Source organism: Loxodonta africana, chromosome 6 (genome assembly GCF_030014295.1).
Source record: "Loxodonta africana isolate mLoxAfr1 chromosome 6, mLoxAfr1.hap2, whole genome shotgun sequence".
Lineage (NCBI taxonomy): Eukaryota > Metazoa > Chordata > Mammalia > Proboscidea > Elephantidae > Loxodonta > Loxodonta africana.
In genome coordinates this window covers 63,514,979-63,541,926 of record NC_087347.1, presented here as the reverse complement: position 1 = coordinate 63,541,926, position 26,948 = coordinate 63,514,979, and the positions used below count along the sequence as shown (strand labels likewise).

General features: G+C 36.9%; 1 protein-coding gene across 1 annotated transcript in view; it reads right to left on the bottom strand.

Moving 5' to 3' along the window:
* Nucleotides 1–26,489, bottom strand: part of NCKAP1 (NCK associated protein 1) — a 110,276-nt gene extending 83,787 nt beyond the window's left edge. The window contains exons 1-2 of the mRNA XM_003406182.4: nt 26,167–26,489; nt 8,623–8,733 (exon numbers count right to left, since the gene is read on the bottom strand). Of these exons, the coding sequence (XP_003406230.1) occupies nt 8,623–8,733; nt 26,167–26,274 (219 nt within the window). The 5' untranslated portion in view covers nt 26,275–26,489. The remainder of the gene's footprint in view (nt 1–8,622; nt 8,734–26,166) is intronic.
* Between the last annotated feature and the right edge of the window lie 459 nt (nt 26,490–26,948).

Genomic DNA, 26,948 nt, shown 5'->3' with positions numbered 1-26,948 from the left:
CACCATATTTAAAACATTCTCAGCCAAGACGAGAACTAGGAAGAAAAATAAAGGGTAATAAGTGTTTTGTAACATCTGTTGTTTATTCCATTGCAGCTTCTTTTGCTGTATTTTATTTTGGACCCTGGCAAATACTTTCCATCTGACTAAAGGTAGCTTTGGATCTGCCATGAAGAAAACAGTGTGAAAGGCACGCTAAACGTATCAGGCTAAAAGTCGTTAAAGCCGTCTTCAAAGAAATGGCCAAGGAAACAAAAAAGTTAAAGGTCAGCAGGTGATTAGGGATTGGTAATGCCCTCTGCTACTATGAGTGGCATAATAATCACCACTGCTGCCAAATGAATGACTAACAACTGAAAGGTAGTTGGAAAAGCTATGGCTAAAGACAGGAAACAACTTCAAGAAATTGGAAGAAAATGAAAAATGATTGTAGATGCCTGGGATGCACCTCCTTGGGGACTATGCTATGAAACTGCAGAATAATGCTCACTGGCAGCCTCATTCCCAGGAAGTAGAAAGCATCCTTAAGTTAAAGAGGTTATGACTGTAGTTCAGTATGATTAGAATACATAGTGCGCAGGATTCGCAAAATGTTTGTGAAAGCAGAGGCAGTTACATATAGAGGATAGAAAGAAAGTATCGTAAAACAGATGTGTTTGGAATTCTAACAGCCCCCTTGAGAACATGACAAAACTGAAAAATACATTTGTATACAAATTCTATACACAATTTCAAGGGGTTCTCAAACTCTATAAAACTCAGTGTGATAACTCAAGCACGAACCCTTACACTGAGGACAATAAAGAGAAATATGTCCCAGGATGAAATCTATGCACTAGGCTTATGTAACCTGTCCAGACCAGAGCTAGAGGGGTCGAGGGTTACAGGAAAGTGGGTTCCAGAAAAAAATGGGCAACTCATACAAAGGTGATATGATTATTAAGCTAAGTTTAAGAACAGTATAAAGGCACATAACTGAAAGTCATGGCACAGCTATGAAACAAATTAAACTGTGACATAATTTCAAGGAATTGATAGAATTTAGGAAAAAAAAGACTTCATTTTGCTTTGATGCTAAATATACTATCCTTCTTGAAAGTCCAAAGTGTGACAATGGGATAAAGCAATGCAAGCCTACTACTCAGGTCTTTACCAGTTTTTAATTTTTAGAATCAGCATAAAATTCAAACTCAAGATACTTTATAATTACAGAACCAAAAGAAAGCATTAACAATTCTGACAACCTAAGAATAAAAGTATAAATGACCATGAATGAGAGTATAAAAATAAGGAAGTATATGATCTAAAGTAAAAAAAAAAAGTCAAGGATCTAAAAACATTAACAAAAAACCATCAAACACTGGGAAGATGGGAGAGGGTAAATAAGGTGCAAGAAAGTGTGTGAGTGAAATACTCATCTAATGCAGCAGCAAAGGTTTCACACACATGGTCTAAAGTTGGCAAATGAAGATGTAAAGGAATGAGCATATTCCTTACAGTTAGGGAGGCATCCCCCACAGGGGCCGTTCAGTCAATTCCAACTCGTGTGGCAGAGCAGAACTGTGCTCCACAGGATTTCCAAAGATGATTTTTCAGAGTAGACAGCCAGACCTTTCTTCTGAGGGGTATCTGGGTAGACTCAAACCTGCAATCTTTTGGTTAGCAGCTGAGCATGTTAACCATCTGTACCATCCAAATAACCGCTACCAAAAAACCAAACCCATTGCCGTCGAGTTGATTCTGACTCAGTGACCTCACAGGACAGAGCAGAACTGCCCTATAGGGTTTCCAATGAGCAGCTGGTGGATTTGAACTGCTGACCTTTTGGTCAGCAGCCAAGCTGTCAAACAGTACACCACCAGGGCTCCAAGTAACCCTTAGAATTACTAAAACAGAAGTTCCCTCTGAGGAATATGACTGGAGTGGGAAAGAGTAGGATAGGAGATACTTGCTTTTCATCCTAAATTCTTCTGAACTACTTGGATTTTTTTTTTTTACCATTTACTCATATTATTTTTGTAAAAATTAAAAATAAAATTTAAGCCAGTTTAGGTAGGTCATTAGCGCTCATGCAACTCCCTGCCAGACTTACTTCCATCTTCTAATCAGGGATTCATTGTTTTATTCTGTTTGTTACAAACTAGAATTAAAGAATTTTATATATGGAAGAGACAGTAACAACTGAATATTGCACTATATATTTTTAAGAGAGTACTGAAAATTCAGTTAGTTCTCAATGAATTCAGACAAAGTTTAATTGGCCAAAACCAAGAATTCCTTTAAGTTTTCATTAGTGTCTTATTACATAGACATATTTACTCACAATGAAATGTACTGTCACAGCACTCCATCACATTATTTTACCTTAAGATGATTCCTTTTAAAACCAAAGTATTATTTGTTGCCCTACTACATCCCAGTCAATAGGGATTCAAAGATGAGTGCACGGTCCAGGGAATACAGACATGTGAGTTACCCCAGAAAGAAATTAGTTTTTGTTTTGTTCTGCTTCCTCTCGTAGAGGCTGGGGGGAGGGGAGGAGGCAGAGGGCAACTGGAGGAGAGACTAGGAGACATGAGAATCAAAGTGTTTGGATATCATAGAATTTGTTCAAACAAGAGATATAGACCTGCAGGGGACTAATTAAAAAGGCACAGTGATAAAATTGATAAGCCCTAAAAGGTCAGCTTGATGTTTTATGAAAGTCAAAGAGGACCCTGAAGGTTTTGGTTTAGATAACAAAATAGATGGCGACGGCTCAAGGCAGGCAACACAGAAGAGAAACAAAATGGAAGATGATCATATATTCAATGTTGGATACAAAGTGTGCTGTTTAGCTTTGTGACACTGTTCAAAGGGTAGCTTGATTCAGATGGAGAGCACAGAAGACAGAAGATAACGTATCACTTATTTGAAGTCAAGTAAGTAAATGCTGTCATAAAGGAAAAGTATACTGCAAAAAAAAAAAATTCATTTAAGAATACCCACTTCTAAAAAAAAAAAAAACCCACATTTAAAGGGAACCCGCTGCCATGACTTGACCAGAAGAAAAGCCAGTGTAGTAGACCAATAAAAAGAACAGAGGTAATATAAATAACAGCTTGTGTTTTTTTGAGCTCACTATTTATTACACACTATTTTTTTTTTTTTTTATCATACACTATGCTACGTGCATGGAGCCCTGCTGGCGCAGTGGATAGGCTGCTAACCAAAAGGTTGGCAGTTCGAATCCACCAGGCGCTCCTTGGAAACCCTATGGGGCAGTTCTACTCTGTCACTGGGTTTCTGGGTTACTCTGTCCTACTGGGTCACTATGAGTCAGATCTGACTTGACGGCGAAGGGTTTGGTTTTCGTTTGGATAGATTACAATCAGGGGAATGAGAACAATGAGGCTTTGGATGTTAATTGATTTACCCAAAACCATTCAGCTAATAATTGGAAATACCAGAACTCAAATTCTGGTTTACTGACTCTGAAGTCCATCTCTTAACCACTGTGCTACTATCATAATGGAAGCCAAAACAAGATAAGCAATGTTCTTTTAAAGACTGGATAGAAAGGAGGAAGTTTCCTTACCCTTTACTTGTAGCTACTGGCCAAACCACAGTACAAGCGCCAAGGGCCTCCCTATACTCATCCCCAATACCACCACCCACCCCCAACACTCATTTATATTTTTAAGAGCTAGGATTCCTGTGCTTTCATAGCCTAGTATCAATAATATTATTAACGATAAGTATTTATGTAGCTACACTAAAAATTTGGAGCCCGGGTGGCGAAGTGTTTAAGAGCTCAGGTTGCTAACCAAAAGGTCGGCCGTTTGAATCTACCAGCCACTCCTTGGAAACCCTACAGGGCAGTTCTACTCTATCCTATAGGGTCGCTATGAGTCAGAATCGACCTGACAGCACGTAACAACTAAAAAGTACAACTATGTTTTAATTAAAATTAACCCAACTTGAAGAAAATGTTGATAAGTTTGAGTCCTGACATAAATGTAAGACAATGTTTGAATAAGTGAAAGCTAGAGATAAAATACATTGCTTAGGTTCATTCATTCATCAAATACTTTTTTTTTATTTTTTTATGTGCCAGGTATTGGGGATAAAATGGTTTTTAGAAACAGACCTTAATGCTATACTTCTGAACCAGCTTTATTGCTGATTATGACACTTCCATTTTGTCTTTCCTTGAGAGACCTTGTAAGCTACTTAGACATAAAATATATAGTATCTTATAAAACTGAGCTCTTTGAAGTAAATATTTATAAGTAAATAATATCTGTAATATAAAATATTCTCCATACGCTTAGTTTAAAAACACAATTTTAAAAATATTTTGACAATGGCCTCAGTTCTGGTTCAGGATCCTTGTGGCACTCTACTCACTAACAATTTCTTCATTCTTAGGGAGTTTAAAAACTAACTCATCATATATAAGATAATATTTTATCACTGTCCTGTTAATTTAGAAATCAAACCCAAAATTTTATACTGAAATGTACAATAAATAGGCAAATTCCATAGATACTAGTACCAGATAATTTTAGTGTTTTAAAAAATACAAACTAGACTTTAGATGTACACTATTGGAAGGGAAAAAAATAAGCTTAAAAAATTGAGGGGGAAAAAAACTCAGTAAGAAGTTTTAAACACACACCTAACATCTGCCAGGTATGGTATTTTATCAGAGATTGCTTAAAAAGTCTTTTAGAATTTTCTGGGCAAAACAATTTTTATCTGTTAATAAAATAAGAAAAGTGTTTCTAATTAATTTCTTCATCTAGCGAAATAACAGATCTCACTTTATGTGCTCATAAGAAACCTATGAGAAACAAATTATAAATCCATGCGAGCATGTTGCACTGTCAAAATAATGGATGGTATCATGATAAGATTTTTTTTTTTTATCATGATATAAATAAATCAGACAATCTCTCAACTCAGAAATGCTTTGCTTAACCAAAAATTAAATGAGAAATTCTATTGAAACACATAACCTGGTATATATTAGACACTCAATACATGGTTGCTGTAACTACAAAACTAGTATGATTTTATTTAAATCAGTCTGCTTTGAAGCATATGGGACATTTAGCTCAGCATCATGGTCTAGAAAAAAACTCTCTTTGATCCCAGAGTTTCCCTAACTGTGGAACTGGGGTACGAAAGTTTCTAATTGGTCACAAAGGGGCCTATGCAAAACAGTAAACATGAACCCACTAGTGTCCAATATCATACTGTCAAACCCACATTCCGAACCAATCCTGCTGTCAGCAGTGCTCTCCTTTGCTGTATATTGGTTATCTAAGCGCTAAAGGCCTCGAATGGGATTAAACAGTTAGGGGCTAAAGGCAGTTACTAAAGAAACAATCAAGAAGCTGTTTACTTGGTTTTATTTTATTCCAGTTTCTTAAAAAGGGACATTTTTTGGTTGTAAAATAAGATCAGGCTTTTTACAAGGATCTATTTTAGAAACTTCAAAAAAATGTTTTGCTGAATTTTCACCAGAAACAGTATCTCTTTTCCTTTTATGAGTGCCTTTTCTGAAATGGGGAAAAAAGCAGTGCTTGTAAGGTATGAATTAAAATGGAAATTAGTTGTAACTAGTAATTCTCCCTGAAATAAAGTAAGCACACTCTGTGGTATGTATTTATACAATGATCCAAAGACCAGATGCCACTGTCATGCCCAGTCCTAAACCTCCATTAAGTACGTCTATGGGGTGAAAGGAGCCCTGGTGTCACAGTAGTTAAGAGCTCAGCTGCTAACCAAAAGATTTGTACTTTGAATCCACCAGCCACTCCTAGGAAACCCTATGGGGCAGTTCTACTCTGTCCCATAGGGTCGCTGAGTCAGAATGGACTTCACCACAACAGGTTTGTTGGTGTGTTGGTTATGGAGTTAAAAAATTATAAAAAATTCAACTCACTTCTCGTTTCCTATCCCAAGCCGGCTAGGAATCTCTCACCAAGATTTTAGTAGGCCCAGATCAAAACTGAGATCACAAGTCTTCACCAATAACCAGTACACAGTACGTTGGCAAGTTAAAAAAAAAAAAAAACAGAATAGCATTACGCAGAACAGTTGTAAAGGCTATGCGACAAAATTCAGCTTTTAGAAACAAAACGATCTGAGTAAATTCTACAGCAGTCATAACACTGAACAACACTGTAAAATAAATTTTATAACATAGAATTACCATGACTCAGCAATTCTACTACTAGGAATATACCCACAACAAACGAATATACATGTCCGCACAAAAACCTGTATGCAAATTTTCATAGCAGCTTTATTCATAATGCCAAAATCATAGAAACAATCCAAATATCCATCAGCTGATGAATGGATGAATAAAATGTGGTATATCCATAAAGAAAAAACAAAAAGTCCCAAAACAGTTATGTTTTCCAACTTATGGCAACCTAATGTGTTTCAGAGTAGAATTGAGCTCCACAGAGTTTTCAATGGCTGTGATCTCTCAAAAATGGATCACCAGGCCTTTCTTCCAAAGTACCTCTGGGTGGATTCAGACAACCAACCTTTCAGTTATCAGGCAAGCACTTAACCATTTCTGCCACCCAAGAACTCTAGGTATATCCATAACGGAATCTTTTTGGCAATAAAAAGAAATGAAGTAGTGACACATGCTACAACTTGAGTGAACCTTAAAAATATTACGCTAAGTGAAAGAAGCCAGTCACAAAAGACCACATATTACATAGATCCATTTATATGAAATCTCCAGAATAGGCAATCTATGGAAATAGAAAATAGACTATTGCTTACTTAGGGCTAGAGGTCTGGGAAAAAATGGGGAGTGACTGCTAATGGGTACAGGGTTTATTTTTGTAGTGATGAAAATGTTCTAAAATTGATTATGGTATTGGTTGCACAACTGTTAATATACTAAGAACACTGAATTATATACTTTAAATGCGTGAATTGTATGGTATATTAATTATATCTCAATAAAGTTGCTATTAAAAAAAGTCAATTTTGTACTGCTGAAATTGAAAAGAAGGGAAGTAAAACTCTTAAAATAACAACAGCATACATTCCATTGGCTCTTAAACAAAAAACTTTACTGCTATAAAGCAGTGAATATATAATCAGGTCTTGATAATTTTCTAAAAAGATCTCATACTTGGGGATTACACTCATTTTCACAGGTAAATTTACATACACATAAATTAAACTCAAGTAAAAGGTTCTCTAAAGAGCTCATATCACAGAGGTTTTATGAGCCATAGAAAGAGAAGTGTATATGAAATTAAATAAGATACATTTTTATAATAGAATTTCTGTCATTTAGAGTACATAATCTCTCAGATATGAGTTAGTTAATGCATGGCAATAACTAAAAAAATAAAAAGAGTTCTCCATATAAAAGCATTCTTAGGAACTGTGTGCTTCTGAATCTCACATGTGTAATCAGGAACTAATACTGATGCCTTAATACACCAATTACAAAACATAATCTTCTATAAAACAAAGACCTCTACTAACCCACACTTCCAAAAAAAGATAGACTTTTAAAAAAATTATTTAAAAAGTACTTCACCAGACTTATTTTTCATTAATTCTGACTGATATTTTCCCTCTACATTAAAATGTTTTTAAGTATAAGCAGTATTCACAGGCTAAACATAAACCATTAGTGAACATATGTGATTTGAGGAAACAAAAAGGTGACAACCTATTTTTTAAAAGAAGCTTCTCAAAAATAGGGAGATTAGATACGAGATGACTTAGATCCTTAGATCTTTATTCTTAGACTAAAGCGGTAAATAAAGCAAGAGAGACAGCAAGGATTGCGACATGAGAATATCAAAGAAAAAAAAAGATCAAAGTAAAAAAAGAAGATAGGCAGAAAGATTCCAAGTCAACAAAATTTAAACGAAAATGCTTTAGTAAATGAAAAATAACTCTAATTTTCTCCATTAGTTATTCACATAAGTTATAATAAGGAACTACCAAAACAAACGTAAACACCACAAGACTCTAAATATGACTATACTTCAAAATACTAAGAAAACACACTTCACATGAGAAAATAATATGTGGATAATAAGGATCCTAACACTATTCCCTTGTTTTATTATTTAATTTTAAAATTTTTTTCCATTATTAAAATACTGAAGAAACAAATACATTTTAAAACCAATTAAAGCTAATTACTAAAAACAATAAAAGTCCTATGAAGGTGTTTATGTAACTTTAAAATTTACGACTGTATGAATAAAATTTCCCTAAGTATGCATGTAAACATTTATATGTCTGTGTAAAATGTGCTAATAAGTACTAACATATTTCCATATCTACATATATCCTCTTTATATCTTTACTCCCTGTTGCAACTTGGAAGATAATAGTACATAAAAAATTACCATCTTATGTTTTCTATAATAAAACGGCAATGCAGTTAGGAGTCATCTTCTCTAGTAACACAGGTAAGAATGTTGTTTCTTTAAAAGCTATTAATCCATGCATGTAAGTTGTATATCAAAATATAGAGAATTAGATAAATAAGAGCTACTACAAACTTTGTAGTAACCATTCTTTTTCCTAGAAGTTGCTAAAATCAAGTAACACAAAAATGCCATTTAGATTACTTACATTGTTGTTGCGGGTTTCTACAGCAGGGAATTTTCTAACTATGAATTTCACAGCAGATTCCAGGTTTTTGTCAATAAGATAGGATGGTTTTGCCTTGGGGTCTCCGCATGCCTATAAAAAAAGAAATAAAAAAAGTGAAATGCACCCTTCTTCTAATACCAAGTAATAACAGCAAATCTGCAATCAGAAATTAGACATATTTATTGTTTTTGGTGAGCAGGTGATAAAATGAATAGGCAAAGTGCAGGGATTGTCACAGCTGAAATATGCAATGGGAGACAGTACAGAGATGTTCTTCTACTGAAAAAAATGCATGGAAAGTTTCAAAGCAGTTAGCGCAGAACAGCAGTGAGGGGAAAAGCTCAAACCTAAAAAAAAAAAAAAGAAAGAAAGAAAATAATTCTTGGTTTGAGGTAGGATTGTATTCATCTGAAGATAATAAAATATTACAAAATTAAATATTCAGTAGAGGACTGGACATGTTTCTTTCTAAGTGTTGTAAAATAAAAACTTAAGTTTAAATGTTTTTCTCCAAAATGTTTTTTCCTCATTGACTTTAAACATTTTAATACAAGAGCCCTAGCTCAAAAGAACTGGAAGCTGCTAAAACTGTCTTTGTAATGCTTAAGTGTGTTGCCTGTTCCTCTGAACATCTAAATTACAATACTGTTTTCCTTCATACCAGCAGCACTTCAAGCAATGAATTTACATCTGTTCTAAATCTCATAAGCACAGAACAAATGGAAATGTTTACATCTGGCCACATCAGCAGTATAGCATTCTCTGTAGTAAAATGTAAAACACTATACAAATGTAAGGCATATTATTAGAAAGGACTTTTTATCCGAACTATCAGCAATAAAGAATATAATCTTAAATACTGTTCACTGTTTCAGAATGTGACATTTAATTAATTGCTTGCTAATGAGATGCTATTTCTTGGGGAGTTACTAAAATTATAACATTCCTACTTAACTTTTCCTTGCATTTGAAAAAGGGTATGTCCTTTGAAACGTTGTATCTGTCTGCCATGTGTGAGGAAACACAACATTGCAATTTAATGTTTCTTCATTGATTTCTATGGCTATGTTGTGGATTGCAGAGAGAAAGTTATGAAACATGAAACTGATCTGAAAGCGGGCAAGCGGGCAGAGGGAAGGTGAAAAGCTTTGCAAACCTTCCAAACTTGTCCTTGCTGGGGAAGCATTGTAATAAAAAGAGAGAAAATTACGTGTAAACAATGATTGTCAAACTATGACATGCGTTTCAGCAGAGAATTTATGCACTGCAGACTATGAATAACAAAAACAAGATTAGAACTATATGGTGCTACAATTTTAAAGGTATTGTCAGTAGCGAGTTTTAGTATACAACAGATTTATAGAGTTTAAACTATTCATATATATTTAAATACTACCGTGTGAGTGTACAACCATGTCAGTTTCTTGGTGCTCTTTCTAAACCAACTTAAAGTAATACTAGAAAAAAAGGAAAAATAAAGACTACATGCAACTATAAAAACAGGAGCAAAACCATCAGTGAAATTTTACATACCTTAAAAAGATACGGTAGCCAAGAATAAAAATAAAATGTTATTGGATGACTTTTACACTTCAGCTCAAATTGAAGCTATTTTTCAAATACCACCTAACCTCTTTTCAAAGCCAAAGTATAAAAGTAAATGCAAACATTCCTGTATTTTCCAAATGGAAACAGGAATGCTGTAAGAATTTTTTAATTTCTCAAACATGATTAAATCAAAACAATTAATTTGAAGAAATTGAGAACATAATCTTTAAATTGACATGAAACTACAACGTAAACTCCATTTAATATCATAAATATTAAGAGATATGATTTTTGCTGAGCAGATTATCATTTCTTTAATATATTATTTCTCATAAATTAATTCTATATCCAGTCTATCTTTCTCCCAAAAAGTATTATACTATAACTAAAAATAACTAGGAACCACCTAAGAATTTACCCAAACAGAAATAGCTACAGATTAGCATCTCTTTACATCAATGTTATAATGAAACTTTAGTTTCAAAAACATGCCTGAGTTAGAGCAGAATCCTAACGTGATTAGGAATTATGTTCTGTTTTTTAATATGTATTATCTTTCATATTTCTAATTATTTCGAAATTCAGCTATCAATTCAAACCATATCAGTGACTATCAAATAATGAAAATATGATAGACTACCCATACCCATTTCCCAACATTACAAATTTTACTATATAGAAATTTAATCAAGTAACTAAGAAAATCATACAAAAATGTACAGCTCTTTCTTCTTTACACTGGCGAGAAGAAGAAAAGAGCTTCATTTCTGGTTGTGTAATTTTCCCTTGGAATTAGTTTACCTTTTTCCACACTGTCCAGTGGGCATTATCTACACATATTACATTGGGAGGCAACATGCCATAAAATCTAAGAGTCTTGAGTAAGACTGTCTAAGTTTCAATCTTCACCACTTACTAGCCATGGAACTTTGAATATATTATGTAATACCTGCAAGCCTCACTTTCTTCATTTATAAAATCGGGAAATTAGTACTTACCTCATAGAGTCATTATAAGGATTAGAAGACAGAGATAATCCATACAAAGCATTTAACAAAATGGCTAGCACGTAAGTGCCCTAAAAATGTTGGCTGTTGTTAGTCATAGCTATAATAATTATGAAATATAATTACCCAAGTAAAAATCTCACATGGGTAGCAATCATAATGGTAATAGTCTCTGTCACAGTATAGAGAACTAGTAACATAGTGTTAACTTCCATATACAACTCAATTCCCTCTCTCAATTGCGTATTTCCTTCATTCACTCTAAGCCTAAAGGTACTATATATGTTGTACTCTTAGAAAAAATTTAGCTTAAGAGTTAAAAATGTGAGTTCTAAGACAGGCTGTCCATATTCAAATCCTGGCTCTATCGCTTCCTAGCTGTATAACCTTGAGCAAGTAATTTTATTTCTCTGTGCCTCAGGTCCTCGTCTATTAAAAAAGAGATAATAATTACAACTTACCCTAAAAAGCAGTTGTGCAAATTACGTAACAATGTGTGGGTGGGCGTAGAATTTATAGGGCACTTGGCATATCATAAGCATTCAAAAAATGCCAATAAAAAATTTAACGTTCAGCGGCGTCTGGGGTCTTAAACGCTAGCAAGCGGCCATCTAAGATGCATCAATTGGTCTCAACCCACCTGGAGCAAAGGAGAATGAAGAACACCAAAAACAGAAGGTAATTAAGAGCCCAGAGACAGAAAGGGCCACATAAACCAGAGAGTACATCAGCCTGAGACCAGAAGAGCTAGATGGTGCCTGGCTACAACCTATGACTACCCTGACAGGGAACACAACAGAGAACCCCTGAGGCAGCAGGAGAGCAGTGGGATGCAGACCTCAAATTCTCTTAAAAAGACCAGACTTAATGGTCTGACCGAGACTAGAGGTCATGGTTCCCAGACCTTCTGTTAGCCCAAGACAGGAACCATTCTGAAAGCCAACTCTTCAGACAGGGATTGGTCTGGACTATGAGATGGAAAATGACACTGCTGAAGAGTGAGCTTGTTGGATCAAGTAGACACAGGAGACTATGTGGGCAGCTCCTGTCTGGAAGGGAGAGGAGAGGACAGAGGAGGTCAGAAGCTGGCTGAATGGACACAAAAACAGAGAGTGGAGCAAAGGAGGGTGCTGTCTCATTAGGGGGAGAGCAACTAGGCGTATATGCAAAAAAACCAAACCCGGTGCCATCGAGTCATTTCCAACTCATAGAGACCCTATAGGACAGAGTAGAACTGCCCCATATGGTTTCCGAGGAGCGCCTGGTAGATTCGAACTGCTGACCTTTTGGTTAGCAGCTGTAGCTCTTAACCACTATGTTACCAGGGTTTCCTAGGAGTATATAGCAAGGTGTAGATAAATTTTTATATGAGAGGTTAACCTGATTTGTAAACTTTAACTTAAAGCACAATAAAAATTTTTTAAAAAGCTAGAAAAAGAACTACCATAAGATCCAGCGATCCCACTCCTTGGAATATACCCTAGAGAAATAAGAGCCTTCACATGAACAGATATATGCACTCCTATGTTCACCACAGCACTGTTTACAATAGCAAAAAAGACAGAAGCAACCAAGGTGTCCATCAACGGATGAATGGATAAATTATGGTATATTCACACAATGGAATATTATACAACGATAAAGAACAACAATGAATCCATGAAACACCTCACAACATAAAGGAATCTGGAAGGCATTACACTGAGTGAAATTAGCCAGTTGCAAAAGGACAAATATTGTATGAGACCACTATTATAAGAACTTAAGAAATAGTTTAAACACAGAAGAAAATATTCTTTGATGGTTACAAGGGTGGGGAGGGAGGGAAGGACAGGAGTATTCACTAATTAGATAGTAGACAAGAACAATTTTAGATGAAGGGAAAGACAACACACAGTACAGGACAGGTCAGCACAACTGAACTAAACCAAAAGCAAAGAAGTTTCCTGAATACAACAGAACACTTCGAAGGCCAGAGTAGCAGGGATGGGGTCTGGGGAACCATGGTTTCAGGGGACATATAGGTCAATGGGCATAACAAAGTGTATTAAGAAAACATTCTGCATCCCACTTTGGAGAGTGGCTTCTGGGGTCCTAAATGCTAGCAATCAGCCATCTAAGAAGCATCAACTGGTCTCAACCCACCTGGAGCAAAGGAGAATGTAAGAACATCAAAGACACAAGGTAATTATGAGCACAGGAGACAGAAAAGGCCACATAAATCAGAGACTACATCAGCCTGAGACCAGAAGAACTAGATGGTGCCTGGCTATAACTGATTACTGCCCTACAGGGAACACAACAGAGAACCCCTGATGGAGCAGGAGAACAGTGGGATGCAGACCTCAAATTCTCATAAAAAGACCAGACTTAATGGTCCAACTGAGACTAGAAGGATCCCAGAACCTTCTGTTAGCCCAAGACTGGAACCATTCACAAAGCCAACTCTTCAGACAGGGATTAGACTGGACTATAAGACAGAAAATGATACTGGTGAGGAGTGAGCTTCTTGGCTCAAGTAGACACAAGACTATGGGGGCAGATCCTCTCTGGAGGTAAGATGAGAAGGCAAAGGGGGACAGGAGCTGGCTGAATGGACTCGGAGAGCACAGAGTGGAGAGGAGGAGTGTAATGTCTCATTAGGGGAGAGCAACTAGGAGTACATAGCAAGGTGTATATAAATTTTTGTATGAGAGACTGACTTGATTTGTAAACTTTGACTTAAAGCACAATTAAAAAAAAGAGATATTGAAAAAAAATTAACATTAACATATACTTTTTTTTTTTTTATACAGCAACACTGTGCCCCATTTTATTTTTCCTGGAATCGACTTATTTGATTTATTCACTTAATACCAAGAGAGACACTGGTGTGGAAAATACTTTAGACCAAAAAGTACATGAAAAAATAAACTATAACTTGACTAAAAACTAACATCTAAGTGAAGCATGTCCTGACAAAGAGCCATACTTAATATTTAGTTAAGAAGGTCCCTACTACACTAAAGCAGTACAGAAAATCTCCAACTAACTAGAAGTTCATAAAGATTGACCTTCCTCACTCTCAAGTCAAAAAATTTCACTTCAGAGATAAAGAAACCATACCTGTATTTTCAGAACATATCCTACAGTTGATACACTTTGAACCATATCTCATACTATCAACAGCTACAATAACACACAAAATTAATCTTGCACTCTTAAAATTATTACCCCTTGAGTACCAAATTTAAGAAAATCATATATCTTACTACATTTAGTCATCAATACATTTTAAACTAATACATTTTAGAAAAGATTACCATAAAGACAGAATCAAAAGTTTTAACAAATTACCAATTCAATCAAATAAAACTTCTGAGCACTTCTTAACCCCCTCCAAGAAAAAGAGATAAAAGGTGAATAACAGACAAAACTACTTTTAAACACCTAAATTTTGTAGCCCTGCCAAAAAACAAAAATTTCACAAAATTGGCTAAAAGATTTCACCAGATAGAAAGGAAACTACATTTGAATCACAGAACTAAAAAACAACATCAAAAATTGTCAGAACTCTCACTCCTACAAAAATGGCAATGATCAAATAAACAACAAAGGCTGGCGAGGTTGTTGGGGGAACTAGAACTCTTATACATTGGTGGTGGGACTGTAAAATGGTACAAACACTACAGAAAATAGTATGACATGTCCTCAAAAAGCTAGAAACAGAAATACTTTACTACCCAGCAATCCTACTCCTAGGAATATATCCTGGAGATATAAGAGCTGTGACACAAATAGACATATGCACACCTACGTTCATTCCGGTATTATTCACAACAGCAAAAAGATGGAAACAGCCTAGGTGCCCATCAAGGGATGAATGGATAAACAAATTGTGGTACATAAATACAGTGGGGGCGAAATAATGAACGAGGAAGGAAGCATGAAAAGAAGATGGAAGGAATACAGAGTCACTGCACCAAAAAGAATTGGTCAGTGTTCAACCATTTCAGGAACAGCATATGATCAAGAACCAATGGTACTTAAGGAAGAGGTCCAAGCTGCACTGAAGGCATTGCCAAAAACAAGGCTCCAGGAATGGACGGAATACCAGTGGAGATGTTTCAACAAACAGATGCAGCTGGAGGTGCTCACTCATCTATGCCAACAAATTTGGAAGACAGCTACCTGGCCAACCAACTGAAAGAGATGCATATTTGTACTCATTCCGAAGAAAGACGATCCAATGGAATGTGGAAATTATCAAACAATATCATTAATATTACATACAGGTAAAATTCGCTCAAGATCATTCAAAAGCAGCTGCAGTAGTACATCAACAGGGAACCACCAGAAATTCAAGGCAGATTCAGAAGAGGACGTGGAACGAGAGAAATCACTATCGGTGTCACACGGATCATGGCCAAAAGCAGAGAATACCAGAAAGATGTCTACCTGTGTTTTATTAACTATGCAAAGACATTCGACTGTGTGGATCATAACAAATTAAGGACAACGTTGTGAAGAATGAAAATTCCGGAACAGTTAATTATGCTCATGCGGAACCTGTACGCAGACCGAGAGGCAGTTATTCGAACAGAACGAGGAGACACTGCATGGTTTAAAATCAGGACAGGTGTGTGTCAGGGCTGCATACCTTCACCATAGTTATTCAATCCGTATGCTGAGCAAATAATCCAAGAAATTGGACTGTATGAAGAAGTACGTGACATTAGGATTGATGGAAGACTAATTAGCAACTTACAATATGCAGATAACACAACCTTCCTTGCTGTAAGTAAAGAGGACTTGAAGCACTTACTGATGAAGATCAAAGACCATGGCCTTCAATATGGATTACATCTCAACATAAAACAAAAATCCTCACAAGTGGACCAATAAACAACAACATGGTAAGTGAAGAAAATAATGACGTTGTCAAGGATTTCATTTTACCTGGATTCACAATCAATGCCCACAGAAGCAGCAGTCAAGAAATCAAATAATGGACTAATGGACCATAACTACCACAGCCTCCACCAGACCGAGCCCAGAACAACACATGACGCCCGGCTACCACCACCATCTGTTCTTACAGGGATCACAATAGAGGGTCCCAGAAAGGGCTAACTCACACACACACAAAAAGAGCAGGGTTTCTGGTCTGACAGAGACTTGAGAACCCCAGCACCCTTTTAACTCAGTACTAAAGTCACTCCTGAGGTTCACCCTTCAGCTAAAGATTAAACAGGCCTATAAAACAAACAATAACACATGTAGTTCAACCATGTATATGAGACTCAATGGGCACACCAGCCTAGGGACAAGGATGAGAAAGCAGGAGCAGAAAACAGAGCTGGATGAACGGAAATAGGGAACCCAAGGTCGAGAACAGGAGAGTGTTGACACATCATGGGGATGGCAACAATACAGTGCCATAAGACAGTATGTGTACTGAGAAACTAATTTGCTTTGTAAACTTTCCCCTAAAGTACAATAAAAAAAGAAAGAAATCAAATGACACATTGCATTGAGCAAACCTGCTGCAAAAGACCTCTTTAAAGTATCAAAAAGCCAAGATGTTACTTTGAGGACTAAAGGGTGCCTGACCCAACCCATGATATTTTCAATAGCCTCATACGCATGCAAAAGCTAGACAATGAATAAGGAAGACCAAAGAAGAATTGATGCCTTTGAATTATGGTGTTGGCAAAGAACATTCAATATACAAGGGACTACCAGAAGAATGAACAAGCCTGTCTTAGAAGAAGTACAGCCAGAGTGCTCCTTGGAAGCGAGGACAGCGAGACTTTGTCTCACTTTGGACATGTTATCAGGAGGGACTAGTCCCTGGAGAAGGACATCAGGCTTGGTAAGGTACTGGGTCAGCAAAAAAGAGGAAGACCCTTGACGAGATAGACTGACACAGTGGCTACAACAATGGCTGAAACATAGAAAAGATTGTCAGGATGGCTCTGGACCAGGCACTGTTTTGCTCTGTGGTACACAGGGTCGTGGTGTGTCAGAACCAACATGACAGCACCTAAGAACAACATACAGTGGAATACTATGCAACTACAAGGAATAATGAGGAGTCGGAGAAACATGATATAACATGGAGGAATCTGGAAGTCATCATGCTGAGTGGACCAAAGTCAATCACAAAAAGACAAAATATTGTATGGTCCCACTATTATAAAAAGTCAAAAACAGATATACACACAGAAAGCAAAGTTCTTTTTTTTTTTTAAAGCAAAGTTCTTTGATGGTTACCAGAGATGAGAGGGAGAGGAAGAGGGAATCACTTTCTGGATAATAGACACTTGCTACTTTTGGTGATGAGAAAGGCAATCCAAATAAGGTTTAAGTCAGTACAACTTGACCAAGATAAATACACTAAGAAGTACACAAGAAAAAAGGACAATTTCGGTAAATGTTATAACACACAAATTTGCAACAAGAGTAAAAACAACCAAAAAATACGTGTGCAGTTACACAGGTAGATACAGACGCATGTATGTATATAGGAAGGCATATGCGAGTAAATACATATATAGGTGTATCTGTAGGCATATGTATATACATACTGTGTGTATTGCATATACATCCACATATATAACAAACCCCTATGTGGTTTGTTATATATGTGGATGTATATGCAACACACACAAATGGACACACACAGTTATGGAGGCTTCCTAGACATATCCAAAAAACTCATGGGATTGGTTTACTGAATCAAACAGCTCGAGACCATAATTATGACATAACTGTATTATCCCAATTTACAATTTAGTCAACTGGCCTAAGTGTTCACAAAGATAATGTTCTACATCCTAGTTCAGTGAGTAGCATCTGGGGTCTTAAAAGCTTGCAAGCAGCCATCTAACATACATCTATTGATCTTTACTCATATGGAGCAAAACAGAATGAAGGAAATCAAAAGCTCAAAGACAAAAACTAGTCCATTGGACTAACAGCCCACACGAACCACAGCCTCTTCTAACCTGAGACCAGAAGAACCAGATGGTGCCCAGCTACTACTACCGACTATTCTGACCAGGGACACAATAGAAAGTTCTGGATAGAATGGGGAGAAAAATGTAGAACAAAGCTCAAATTCCTAAAAAAAAAAAAAACACCAGACCTACTGGACCAATAGACACTATAGGAACCCCCGAGACTATTGCCCTAAGACTTTGAACAATATTTCTGCAGGTCACCTTTCAGCCACATAATAGATCAGCTTATAAAATAAACAGTATCACCTGTGAGTAATGTGTTCCCTTAAACAACTAACTATATGAGACCAAACGGTCAACTTTTACCCGAAAGCAAAGATGAAAAGGCAAGGAGGGGAAGGAAAGCTAAACCAATGGAAACAGAATAAAAAGAATGGAATAATCGGACTGCTGACACATTATAAAAACTGTAACCAATGGCACAGAACAATTTGTATAAAAATTGTTAAAGGGGAATCGAATTTGGTATGTAAACTTATCCAAAACACAATAAAATATTATTTAAAAAATAATAAAACATCCTCCAAATACTTTAATACTTTATTTTTTACTTTTTCTTGACTCAGTAGTTTTTCACAATGCATAAAACACTATAAAATTCCAGATATAAAGTTAAATATTTATATTTCTAACTAAATTTCTAACTCTTAAGGTTGGAATTTTATTCTCCATGAATATTCTAACTATAATCTTTAAATTCAACAAAGGCTGGCACTATTTAATGTAGCAGATAAAATTACAGTAGTGTTAAAGAAAATATTTAAATACAATAATTAAGAACTCCATTGAGTCAAGTAGGTAGAAGCCTATGTGACCTTAGGCAAGCTACTTAACTTCTGAGCCTGAGTTCCCTAGTGTATAAATGGAAAATAGTACTATTATCTACTTTGCAAGGTAGACTGATAAGATTTTCAAAAGATACAACACATAAAAATTGCTTACCTCAGTGCCTGGCACTTTAAGACTTAATAAATAAGTCCTAAATACTCATCTTCTCTTTTTTTAAAAAATAAAACTTTTCAACTTTCACAGACATCTATGTTGAGTTCCTAATTGAAGATTAACCATATAACCAATTCTGGGTCAACATGAATTGCCAATTCAATATCTCCAAATTCACTATGTTACAAAACAAAAATCTTATGTTATTACCAAAAAAACAAAGATGTTTCAGAAAACCACTTAGTATTTTATTTAGGCCACATAATAAGTGCCTTTGACTTAAAAAAATCAAGACCAGGCTTTATATGACCAAACCCTTCCCTGGTCCTTTCCTCACTCTCACGCTGTCAAAATATAGATTCCACAACTTAACTTTACATGGTTAATGTTATATGTTTCTTATATTTACCATGAAGATAAAAAAATCAAACATAGATAGACTGAGAGATTAAGTGATTTGCTCAAGATTTTATACCTAACTGGCAGAACCTAAATACAAAATCCTATCTGACTGTAAAATTCCAAAGCATTAAAAAAGGCCTAGCAAAAAATACTTGCTCTAAAAGTAATACATAAAAACATGCTCCATTCTTTGAATGCCTCAGCTGCTCACAAAACGTTCATGAATTAGCAATTACTATAAGGAATAAAAACCTGATCTATTTCATCAATTTTGTTTTTTAAGTTCTAGTCAAGCTCAGCAATAAACCATATTCACTTGCCAAATACTTAAGGAAAGATAATATAACAAACGTTTCCTAAAAGTGGGTCTTGAGTTTGATTTAATGGAGGAAAAATGAACATCTGTTAAGTGTGCACTATGTTCCATGCCCCAGAAACAGAATCAGTAACAGGAGTCAACATTTATTCACTTCTTGCCCTTGTGTCAAAAACTGTGCTAGCATTTTATATGACTTAATTGATTTAAATCTCAACCTTATGAGGGTGCCTCCCACAATATGGGAGAACTGGAGTATCTTTAAGATTGCAAGAATTAGAATCAGTAAGACCGGCACGGCTTAAAAACCAAAAAATACAGGTTGGAACTCAACAGGAGCTAAGAACTAGTAGAGAGCTCTACAGCCTTCCAGAAATTTAGTTATAACCCAAGGAATAAAACTAAATCAGTACAGTGGATAATTATCAGAGAACTAAATACAAGGTATTAATAACTTACATTCTACTTATTTCAAGTCCTTTACATCAGAACCACTTCAGGAGCTTTTTCTCCTATGATGATTCTATTGTGTATCCCTAGCTAAGAGCCCCTAAGCTCCGCATTTTACAAATAAACTACAGCCCAGAAAAGTGAAATAACTTGTCCAAAGCAAATAGTGTCAGAGCTTTATCTACAATCTAGCTCTCAATCCATAGAATATACTGAAGGAAAAGTAAAACGACAAAAAAGTTTAAAGACTGTATGCCCGCAAGAAGGGTTTAATTAGGGTGTATCTTTTGTATCTTTACATATTTTACTAAGTAAAAATTCCAGAATCTGAATAATGCCTAGCAACTCCTTATCACTACCTGGCTGAAGAGCCTATTCCTACATTAAAACGAAGCACAAATGTAATTAGCTCTTCTCATCTCCCCCAGACTCAATCTTTAACTTCCTTCTCAAGACTTCCACAATCCCACTTACACACTACATCTCTCCCCTCCACTTAACTATGAATTTCTTAGCACTAGAAACTGTATCTTAATTTACCTCTGTTTCTCCAATAAATGGATAGTAAACAAATGAATGAAAAAGAAATCCTCTGTATTTGGGACTAGAGCCCTGGTGGCACAGTGGTTAAGTGTTCAGCTGCTAACCAAAAGGTCAGCTGTTGGAACCCACTAGCCGCTCCTCAGAAGAAAGATGTGGCAGTCAGCTTCTGCAAAGGTTTACAGCCTTGGAAACCCAGTTCTATTCTGTCCTACAGGGTCACCATGGGTCAGAATTGACTCATTGGCAATGGTTTTTGTTTTTGCTTTTTTTAAATTATTTGGGACTACCTGAAAGGTCATATGACTCATAAAATACATAGTTTTATTGCTGTCAAGTATCTAAAATAATCAACTAAGCAATAAGAAAGTATTTTCCAGAACATATTCTTTTACTTAAAGTGAGATTCTTTTGAAATTGGCGTATGTACAATCCCACTTAAAAACTAATGATTCAAGAGTTTATGAAGTTTGTTAAGTTATTTAAATAAAACACTTCAGTACAATACTATTTCAAGAGACAATTAACCACAAGATTTTTCTCATCACTGTCAGGATAAACAACCTACCAAATTTTAATTACAGTATTACAATTCCTAATAGGATCAAAATTAAGAAGATTGTACTACATTTGCTAATAAATATGATTTCTAAAACAGTAGATTAAAAAAAATTGGGGGGGAATAAACAAGACTACTACTAATTGTGTAAAATCGAAGACAGAGACAGAAACAAACTTACTGATGATGCTTTTTAAATTGCATTTCTTTTATTTCATGTATCAGAGTTTTTCCATGTAAAAATGTTACTATTTGACTTTTAAAAGCAAAACAGAAAATGAAAAAGTATATTTGAAATTTCAAAATTAAACACAAAATATCTTTAAGTAAGGAAGACTAAATGTGCCCTTAAAATTAAGTAAGACAAATGGTTATTTCATCGGTTCTTTTAGTTCACATCTGTCTTTCTGCTTTATATATACTCCTTCCCCCAGTTTAGGCAAAGTTTCCCGCTTATTACTTGTACAGGATTAGTCCTTTTAACTTGTACATTTTAAAGTATTAGGAACTAAATTTTATAAATAATCACAAAGGAAAAATGTATTTAACATGAAAGTTAAATACAAAATATATTTCCCCAAGAAAATGTGAGTAAATTGAATTTTAAAATTCCTATTCCAAACTATCATTTTAGTACATTACACAGCCAAACAGAAGTCTCCATTAATAATCATTCTTGTCCGCTGATAACATGATCTGAACTGTCTTTTCATACAAATCTATACAAATCTCATATAAACGGAGTCTACTGCAAAGAGAAAAATTATTTCTGTAACATAACTGCATATTTATTTAGGGTTACTGTGTGTCCAAAAACATGATTATATTTTTTCACAGGCAAGTTTCAGGAGAAATCTGTACCACAAAAATTTCACTAATGACTACAAATCTACTGACAAAAATAATTAAGAGCTAGGACTGAGGGTCAAGAAAAGATGCCAATCCAGGTTCTTATTCTTCTGTGACCTTGTGTAAATTAAACGCCTTCAAAATTCAACTTCTTTATCCATAAAATAGGTACTTACACCACAGAGTTAACCTGGGGATAAATAATACAAAGCGCTTAGCACTTACCAAAACGCTCAATAAAGGCAACTAGTATTAATTCTATTATGCGTTAGTATTAGTATTACTATTATTACTATTTATTGGGTAATTGGTCTAAAAGGTTTGAAGGGATGAAACTATTTAGCCCTAACCCATTTAAACCCATTGCCATCGAGTCAATTCTGACCCATAGCGACCCTCTAGGACAAAATTTAGCCCTAGTAACATAAATTGTATATTACTCTGAATCTTGACCCAACATTATTGTTGGAATTTTACTTTATACTAACATTGGTGGCAAATTATCAAAAACAATATGAATTAAATTTCTAACGATCCTAACAGTAAAGACGAGAACTTTTGACACTGAAAACCTTTACCTAGGCCACCTTATTTTTAAGCTACTGGATGTACTTAGCCTATTTCTTTAATTTTCTTTTTTTCGGTAAAGATATACACAACAAAACTTACACCAATTCAACAATTTCTACATGTGCAATTCAGTGACACTCTTCAAGTTGTGCGACCTTTCTCAATATCCTTTTCCAAATTATTTCATCATCATTAATACAAACTCACTGCCCCTTAAGCTTCTCATCTAATCTTTCGAGTTGCTGTTGTCAATTTGATCACATATAGATGATTCTTTAAAAGAACACAATATTCATTCAGGGCACAGCTTCAGTTTAAGGTTTAAAGGTTTCTTTTATGACTTTTCCCAAATATTCCCCCTTAAGGGTTATATCCCTTATTAGACAAGTTCCTTAAAGTTCCCATAATTTATATACATTAAGATCCCAAAATTTTTGACTGACATTTTCTTTAAACATTTTTTTCAGTAACCTTGTTATATTTCCTTAATAAACACTAAAAAAAAAAAAAAAAAGACCCGTTGCCATCGAGTCGATTCCGACTCATAGCAACCTTAGCAACCTTACGTGACAAAGTAGAAATGCCCCATAGGGTTTTCAACGAGTGGGTGGTAGATTCCAACTGCCGACCTTTTAGGTAGCCACCAAGCTCTTAACAACTGCACCACCAGGGCTCCATGAGCATTAAAGCATAGTATTATTGTCTAGAGTAACTTATAAAAGTGTTATTAGACTTAGGTCACTGAAGTTTGCATTTTTCATTGTACATGCTCGCTAAAATATTTCCAGAGTAGACTTTCAATTGGAATGAAGATTAATCAAATCTGATAGACAATCTAATGTACATATGCATTAATAAAAGAATGATAACTGAATGGCATGTATATAGGGTGGTAGTTTTTTGAAGACTATAAAGGTTGAGATTGAAAAGATTATGTGGTTTATACTGTCATAAGAATGCAGACAGCATGAACACATGGTGGACACATATTACTGTTTTTGGCAAGATTTTGGAACAAATGTTTCAATCCCTAGCCAGCTGAGAAGATAAGCTGGCCTCACAGGCAACTCTAGAGGCTAAAAGATCCAAAATTTCTTTAATGCATTTATATGCAGTTACACAAGGAAAGCAAACCAAAATTATTATTATTGAAATGTGGGCAAGGTATATATATTTTTTGTATTCATTCATTTCAACAAGGCCTTAAAGGCCTCAGGTACCAAGTGAGACCCTAAATACCAGTAGTTTAGGGATGAATAACACTGTCCCTGCCCCAAGGGAACTCACGTTAAGGCAAGGTAGATAAAATATTTCCCAATGAACTACAAATATGTGCTAAGTGCTGAAATACAACATTTCAAAAACTCAAGGTATTTGACACATGGATATAATACTGATCACATTCAACTTATTTTAAATCTTGCTACTTCAAGAGCCTAAAGTTTCTCAAAACAGGAAGTAAAAAAAAAAAAAAACTGCTTTTGAGAAAAGACAGTGAACCGTCATCTGTTCAAATCTTTAGATTTTAGTTTACCCTTACCTAATTTACTATGGTAGAATATGGTAAGTTTGCTTGCATTTATAATATAAAAATGTTTAATGTATGCTTTAAAAAAAAGTGTTTTGCCCAAATACCAAATCACTTTTGATGTTACTCTCACTTCCTCTTCTGGAAACCATCATAACCATTTCCTTTAACCACAATACCACAGGTCTAGTAACTTTACTGAAGTTTGAATTGCTAGTTGTTTGGACAAAGTTTGTATTGGAACCAATTTCTGAGTTGTCTAAAAAGTATAATCTCACAAAACATTCAAGTCAATGCAACCTACAAGTAATACTATCTAAAATTAAATTATTCCTAACGTACATAAATTTATAACCAAGGCATCTTAGTAAATGCAAAGGGCTTCTTTGTAATGACACTATGCCCCAGTCACATAAAATGTAACAAACCGCACAGGTAGACTGCACTGGGTGCAGAGTCAATCCTTGCATCCTTGTGAGCAACTGGAGGACCATAGCAATCCTTATCCAAAATTTATCGTAACTACAGCAAAACCATCTTTCCCTTTAGGAGTAGACTATCTACCTCAAATTTTATACCTGAACCCCATGATGTGAATTTTGAAAAACACAATCTTTCTTCAGCAGCCAAGACTCACAAAAGCTGCGATTCTACTGCTACGATTAAATAAAATATTCGTGGTACTTTAAAAAGCCAGCAAAAATAACCATGAAGATAATGACACCAAATACACACTGGAAACTCAAAGGCTCTAGACTGCAAACAAAATTGCTCTTTAATTTTCTCTTAACCACATTCATTAAAAATTACCAACCTTACCTTTAAAAAGGAAAAGGATTTTTGTTGTTTTCTCCTAAGATAAATGAATGCAATATTTGCTCTACCATTACATCTATTTTTCTTAACTACAATTCAACCTCCCATTTCTTAAATTTGCTGAAGACATGTAAAGATTTTCAATGAGTCTATTAGCTTCTCAAATTATCTGATTATGCTGTAAATCTGCAGAATTCACAACATATTTACATTTTTATTTGGTATAGACACCGCAGTCTAAGAAATGGTGTTTTAACATTATCAGATAGGGCTGGAAAAATTCAGATGAGGAGGAGTAAAGGGGGTAGGGAAAGAAGGTTGTTATTCCTGTTCTAGTGACTCACAGCCCAGAAGTATTTGAGAAGAAAATTGGTTCCACCCTCACTTCCCCCTCCTCTCCACCTTCAAAAAATGAAATAATCCCAAATCGTCAACAGCCTCTCAAATGGTTTTTATTCAGCAATCTCAAATAAACTGGCGGAGCAGAAAGAATGTAGGTTAATGTTGATTAGCCATTCATTCCTTTCCCACATTCCCACACACCAAGAAATTGAGAGGTGGGGTGTAATCCCCGTTCACTGCTATCCCCGCCAGATTTCTAGGGTTTCGTCTGTTTTGGAACACCCAACTTTTCCTATTCTCCGAAAATCTAGCCCACCCATCTCTCTCCCGTTCCTGACGACCCCGTCCAGGGGGCGGAGGCGCGAAGAAGGGGGCAACGGCGCCCCCACCCCACGCCAGGGCCGGCGCCGGATCCTGCCGCTGGGAAGTGGGAAATGGCTTCTCCCTGCCTCCGGTCGGCCCGCGAGCCACCGGGAGAGGCTCCCGGAACTCCCCGTTAGGCCGCGGCACATCCCGGCGACTCCGGGCCGGGCCTGACGCGGCGATGCTGGATTTCTGCCCGCGGCGCCGCCCCGCACCCTCCAGGCCTCCCCTACCCTCCATCCCTCCTCGGCCCTCCGCCCGCCGCGGCCTCGCCGGCCCGTGCGCACCTTCTTGATATTGTAGAGGCGGGTGAGCATGCCGACCCCCCGGTCGTTGAGAATGGTGAGCTTCTCCGCCAGCTTCTGCTGACTGGGCTGCAGCACGGAGCGCGACATGGTGGTGGCGGTGGTGGTGGTGATGGTGGTGGTGCCGCCGCCGCCGCCGGCCTGCTGGCGCCCGGTCACTGGCCCGCGGCCTCCGCAGTAACCTCTCTCCGGCCTCCTCCTCTCCCGCCCGCGACCTCCGCCTCAGGGAAGCGCGTCCATGGCCCTAGCGTCCCAACCCCGCGCCGGTGACAGAGCGAGCCGCGGCGGACGCCTGGGGGTCCCTTCCCCCGCAGCAGCCCGCGCCCCGGCAGCCTCCTGCCTTCCGCCCGCCGCCCTTCCGTCCCCACCCCCGCCGCCTTCTGTCCCAGCCCCCACCAAGCCGCCTTCCCCGGCTCCTCCACTAGGTGTGGCGGCGGCAGCGGCGTCTCCGGCGGCTGAGAACGAGGCGGCTTCCCGCAGCCCCGGACGGGCGCTCGGTCACCTGATCGGCCGCGCCGGCGCCCCCGCGAGGACGGTCGGAGAACTGCGCCAGGCAGGCCCTTGCCTACCCCGACAGGCTTCCCAGTCGCAGCCACTCTGGACCCGGACCCGACCTGAACCCGACCCGCTGCCTGCGCCTATTCCCCAAATGTGAGTCCTAAGTGGGGACCGAGTAGGGTCACGTTTCTCTGTGCGTCCCGCCGCTTCCAGCACCCCCCAGCCTTCAAGTTCCTAAAGTGGCAACATAAGTTGTCTTTCTGCGC